At 38.3% G+C, this 5,473-nt stretch overlaps 3 protein-coding genes across 3 annotated transcripts; 2 read left to right on the plus strand and 1 right to left on the minus strand.

The window, feature by feature from the left end:
- Positions 1–450: 450 nt before the first annotated feature.
- Positions 451–1,197, minus strand: LOC143568069 (RNA polymerase I-specific transcription initiation factor rrn3-like). The gene is made up of 3 exons (XM_077054309.1): positions 1,075–1,197; positions 775–962; positions 451–700 (listed from the first exon to the last, which is right to left on the minus strand). Exons 1-3 carry the CDS (start codon positions 1,117–1,119, stop codon positions 478–480), a joined length of 456 nt encoding a protein of 151 aa, XP_076910424.1. The 5' UTR covers positions 1,120–1,197; the 3' UTR covers positions 451–477.
- A 2,357-nt stretch (positions 1,198–3,554) lies between these two features.
- Positions 3,555–3,962, plus strand: LOC143568070 (uncharacterized). Its single transcript, XM_077054310.1, has one exon. The coding sequence runs from the start codon at positions 3,555–3,557 to the stop codon at positions 3,960–3,962; it is 408 nt and encodes a 135-aa protein (XP_076910425.1).
- Positions 3,963–4,116: 154 nt separating this feature from the next.
- On the plus strand, positions 4,117–5,168 carry LOC143568071 (protein FAR-RED IMPAIRED RESPONSE 1-like). The gene is made up of 2 exons (XM_077054311.1): positions 4,117–4,461; positions 4,659–5,168. Exons 1-2 carry the CDS (start codon positions 4,117–4,119, stop codon positions 5,166–5,168), a joined length of 855 nt encoding a protein of 284 aa, XP_076910426.1.
- The last annotated feature ends 305 nt before the right edge of the window (positions 5,169–5,473 follow it).

Raw genomic sequence — 5,473 nt, forward strand, 5'->3', positions numbered from 1 at the left:
CTAAAATCTTAAAACTCCACCATTATCCACCGTTCTTCATGTTACATTTAATAATTTTTCAAACCTGACGTGTTTTAAAATTTTAATATTTTGCGCATTTTCATTTATTAATAAAATGGTATTTCATGTGTTTTGTACTTAACTTTGCATCTAATCCAAGTCCAATGACCAAAAATGCCAAAATCCAAAAGTTCCTGGCCTGAGGTACCCCCCTCTCGAGGGGGGAGGGGTAGCCTTTTCCCTCCGTCAATTCAATCAATTGAAATGTATATTTCACAACCTATTTAAAACACCATTTAAATACATATCAATAATATAATTTTAGCACAAAGTGATGTAATTGAGCATTGGATAGTCATTAGGCTATGTGTAGTGGAAGGGTTATAAATGAGACGTTTTACGTCATGTGATGCCCAGTCAACAAATGGTAGGTTTTTGTTTTTGGGGTAATAATGTCATTTCCACCACATATGGAAATCACAAGGATTCTGGACTTGTAGAGGGTCTGATTCTAGAAGGCATCTGCATTTTCCTATCTTGCTGGTGTCCAAACATGAAAGAATCACGGGGCGTAATCGACATTTTATTCAAGTTTTTGTCGAATTCATTGTCACCATCAGTCAAATTATCTTCATCATCCTCATCATCATCGTAAGTGGTTCTCACCATTGACCAGTATATAAAGTTCGGTCGAATAAACCTACACGTTAATGAAAAAATATTATCATCATCAATGTTTACTCAAATATTTAATATTTATATCAAAAGTTTAACCTTTCAGACTTCTTTAACAAATACGGATCAAATGGAAAGAAGACATCGAGCCTTTGAAATCCACCAAACGCGCGAGACGTGTCTGATTCAAACGGATGGTCAGAGACGAACGTGCCGTTGGATACATTAAACATATGGGTCACTTTTGCTTGACGCAGAAATTCCTCTACTATCGACGGTAAGCATACCTATTTTGAAATATTCAACCACATATAGTCATACATAACATAATAATATTGGTTTTAGTTAAAAAAAAAAATATAAGATTGGAATAAACATATATGAGGATATGAAAGTCACCTCTAACGGGTTTAAGGCGTGCTTGAAAATTTTCTCTAATGGCATATTCAACAGCTATGACTTGAGTAGAGGAGCGGCTAGAATCGATCTCATACGAAAACAAAGTGCATACATAACGGCCTGAACAAAATAAAATTACGATCACAGTCGATTTGAACAAAGCAAGAACCATATAAACACTTGTACATATTACTTTAACTGTGATACATCATTATATGCATATAGGATTCAGTTTAGAAAAGATTATTTCATACCTGGCACCCCGAGTAAAATACTCTATGATTCTTTATATTAATTTCACCACTCAGGTTTTTGCTCTATTCAGGGGAGGCTCAGAGGGTGTACGAGCCGCACCATTGGCCGGGGCATATAAGGTTCGGGGACACAAACTTGTTTATATATATTACATATATATGTTTTTTTGTGTTAAAAATAAGGTTATTTACAATGGTTTATTAGATAATTATATGTTTAGAATGGTTTTTGCTTATAATAAACCGGTCGATTAAAGTTTTATCCATGTACGCTAGTGAATACAAAATTTTCGTTAAGGCATAGGGGTCTTTTTATTTTTGCTCGGCCGAGATATTTAACTTCTCGGAGATGGCCTTGGTTATATTTATAACACCAATCCACCAAGCTGAAAAAATTAAAAAAACTAATCAAATGCAAGTAACAGAGAAGGTTTATATTGAACAATTAAATCATATATTAATATTTGTTTAAAAGATCATAAAAAACAAGATATTGAGGTACATGCCAACCTTTCTAATACAATTGTAACATACGAAGTTGACAAGAATTTTGCTCGGACATGTAACTTGCTAGATAAGCAACAACACTCATTCTGCGAAGTATCAAAAACATATTAGCCCTTCACAGATCCGTCTCTGAAAATGAGAGGGACCTCAAGGGTCTTGTGCGAGACTAAAAAGTGGGCCCTGCGTTTACAATGTTTTAAAAAATAAACAAAAATATGACCTCTTATAAGTTTATATTGTTTAATACATTTTTAGTTGAATTTTATATTTAGATATAGTTTTTTAAAAAAATATTATATATAAAACATATAAAAAAGATCTTAACATAAACAAAGAAATGAACATGAATACACCAAATAATAAAAAGTATCGAAATTTTGGTGTAATCAAAGATCTATAAATAAAATATATAAAAGAATTTTATTATAAACAAAAAAAAAATTAACTTGAATATGCCAAATAACAAAAAAAGTAAAAAAAAAATGGTGGAACATGAAAAAAAAAATATATAAGAGAAACATGCAAAAAGCTAGGATTTGAACCCGGGTACTCAACTTGCAAAGTGGGACGCTTACCATCTGAGCTACGTAGCATTAATTAATTCTAACTATTTTCTTATAAATTATGTATTAAGATGTATTAATATTGGAAGTTGATTTTCTTTTTGGACCCCTAAAATTTTTGGGTCATGTGAAGTGGCCTTGCCTGCACAACCCACGGGCCGGCCCTGGCCCTTCATACCTCAAAACGGGTCATTTGACGCGACTGTTTTGATCGACGACGTCGATGTCGTCGGATGATTTGATTGAAGCAGGCTGTCGTTGACCACGTATACGCCTCGTTAAAGTCTCTACGTGGCGTATATGGACATGTCAATTATTCAGCCAGAAATTTGTTCCCAGATTTCTTGTAGTATATATTAGCATGCAAACATGCATATATGCACCAAACCCCCAACTCAAGAAAATGCCGTGGTTGTTCGACGGTTATTTTTCGAGCCCGCCGAGGTCAAACGAGGAGTCAAGTCTTCCGGATTTGAATCAGGCGCCGTTGGGGTTTGTAGATTATGACAGGGAGGCGGTGTTACCAAATTTGAACCAGGTATCGTCACATGTTTATTTGGTTTACCCGCCGTCAGTCATTTTTTAAATTAGATTTGTTAACAATATATTTTGTTAGGAATATTTTGTGCACGACCATCCGCCTTGGGATGTGGCGCTTAGCAGCAGTTCGTACTGGTCACATCCTAAACATGATTATGTTCAGCCGTCATACCATTTATTAGAAGACCCGCATTACGTTGCCCAACCTTCGTACCGGTTTAATACTGAAGAGTCGTATTCCTGTAGTCAACGTTCGTACCCATTACCAGTAGGGGGCTCGTATCGGTCACAACCAGAACCGGACCATATTCTTGAAACCCCTCAAGAGACCGGTGACGAAGAGTAAGGCAGACATATTTCTGGTAACAAAGATGATAACGACGACGATGATAATTACATTCGCGAGGCGAGGGTGTCATATAAAACGGATAACGTACAAAACCATGCGTTTTGTTAAATTAAAAGATTTTGTAATTTGTATTTTGAACGTGTTTTAAAATTGAAGTTATAACTGTTTCAGTTATTTTCTTCCCGTGAGGAGTTGGAGGAATGAGCGAAGAAATGAGGTCGGAAGCATGGGTGTGTTTTTTTTGTCCAACGATCTAGGCCAAACGCCATGGATCTTGGATGCAATCGCAGCGGCAAACCAAAACTCACCGCCACAATCAGGCGTGCCGACAGTATAAAGAAGGGCTGTCCGTTTATGCTAAAAGGAAGGTTCGACCGGGTAGGAAATTTTTGGAAGCTTCAGGTTGTAAACGAGACGCACAACCACGAGCCGTTCGTCTTTAAGGAGGGCCACGCATATCTAAGGAGAATGTTCGACGAGGAGGTTGATATGGTTGCAAGGTTACACATGGGTGGCTTGAAGACGCAAAGAATTGTTTCACTCTTATGCAAATGGTTTCCTGGAGCCTGCGTTATTGACAAGGACATATACAATCTTATAGAAAAGTTGAAAAAAGAAATTATAGTTGGCGATACCCCAATGCAGGTTCACGTTTTTGAATTTGACTTGTTGTAACGGATGTTTAAAAAAATTTATTAACGTCATATAAAACCGGTTGCTGGTATTTGAAAAATTCCTGAATGATAACGGGTTCGTTTATCTGCAACGGGAGAACCCTTCCACAAAACGCGTGTAGGATGTATTCTTTTGTCATGACACATCATTTAAAATGTGGCATGCGTTCCCCCATTTGTTGTTGATGGACACGACGTACAACACCAACATGTACAAGTGGCCGTTTGTTCAGTATATTGGCGTGACGTCGACGTCGAAGTCGTTCTGTATCACGCACGCGGTTCTACTTAGGGAACGCCATAAGGATTTCACATGGGCCCTCGAGCGCCTCAAAGGTATGCTCGAGGATTATATTGAGCCGCGTGTCATAGTCACGGACAGAGACTCCGCCTTGATGATTGCTTGTAAACAAGTATTCCCGAATGCTACCAGAAACCTATGCAGGTGGCACATACGTGAGAATATAAAGAAAAAGTGGAAGGGTATCTATGATAGCGAGGTAAGAGAAGATTTCGCTCTATTGTGGATGGTCTTGTGTGTGTCTCCCACGTTCGATGATTACGAATATAACTACGTAAAGTTGCAAGAAATGTTATGCCATATTGGGAAAGAAAGTAAGTCCTTCGGATTATAAATATACAGTTAGTGTTAATCTAGTAGTACATTTCATATGTTTATTTTTGTTCCTTTTCATAGGTATGGGACTATATCCATGATAGCTGGCTGGTGCGAGACAAGGAAAAGTTTGTATCTTGCTGGATGGCCGATCGGTTAAACTTCGGCGAGACTACAACAAACCGAGTTAAGAGCCAGCACGCGAATCTGAAAAGGCACTTTAACGGGGCCAACAACACCCTACACACACTTGCGGCTTATGCCCTTGTGGTTATAGAAGCCCAGAAGGTTCAAATCAGCGTAACATTTGAACACTCCCGGATTAAGTTGAAGAAAGACCATAACCTTCAGGTTTTTTATAGGCTACATTATAAAGTGTCGACTAAGGCTCTTACGCTACTTGAAAAGGAGTATGGAAAGGTTGAAAAGATGACCAAGTCCGGACATTCCTGTCGACACCAGTTGCGGAAGTCTATGGGGTTGCCATGTGCGTGTGAGCTGGAGCAACACCTTAATACAAGCGTACATATTCCATTAAAATCGATAGACCCGTTCTGGAGGAAGCTTGACTTCGATCTGGTGGTCGCATAGGAAGAAGAAACAGAATTTGAGGCAGAAATGGAAGAGCTTAATTAGACGGTTTTGATATGAAAAGATCCAAAACAGAAACAAAGTCTTTTATCGAATATTTGGTCCGTTCTTCCCGGCAACTCAAATAAAAAAGAGCCAGAGAAACGAGAGGACCCTCGGGGGAGTCCAAACATAAACCAGCAATAAAAAAATATCGAGGTCGCGAGGCATAACTCGTATATCCCTTCCTCGTACACCCCTTCGTCCTCAGTCAACATTGAGCAAACCCCCTCATTCTTGGAACGTTCGCATTCGCAGTCCCAGTC

Source organism: Bidens hawaiensis, unplaced genomic scaffold (assembly GCF_021521415.1).
Source record: "Bidens hawaiensis isolate Kalapana, Puna unplaced genomic scaffold, B.hawaiensis_p1.1 tig00023805_1, whole genome shotgun sequence".
Classification (NCBI taxonomy): Eukaryota; Viridiplantae; Streptophyta; class Magnoliopsida; order Asterales; family Asteraceae; genus Bidens; species Bidens hawaiensis.

Bases quoted from the DNA above. Each gene is read 5' to 3' on its own strand.
- LOC143568070 (XM_077054310.1), top strand. From the start codon at position 3,555: ATGGATCTTGGATGCAATCGCAGCGGCAAACCAAAACTCACCGCCACA.
- LOC143568069 (XM_077054309.1), bottom strand. From the start codon at position 1,119: ATGCCATTAGAGAAAATTTTCAAGCACGCCTTAAACCCGTTAGAG. The intron at 963-1,074 runs GTGACTTTCATA...ATTTCAAAATAG, and splicing joins ACGCCTTAAACCCGTTAGAG to GTATGCTTACCGTCGATAGT. The intron at 701-774 runs GTTAAACTTTTG...ATTAACGTGTAG, and splicing joins TTGTTAAAGAAGTCTGAAAG to GTTTATTCGACCGAACTTTA.
- LOC143568071 (XM_077054311.1), top strand. From the start codon at position 4,117: ATGTGGCATGCGTTCCCCCATTTGTTGTTGATGGACACGACGTACAAC. The intron at 4,462-4,658 runs GTAAGAGAAGAT...TCCTTTTCATAG, and splicing joins AGGGTATCTATGATAGCGAG to GTATGGGACTATATCCATGA.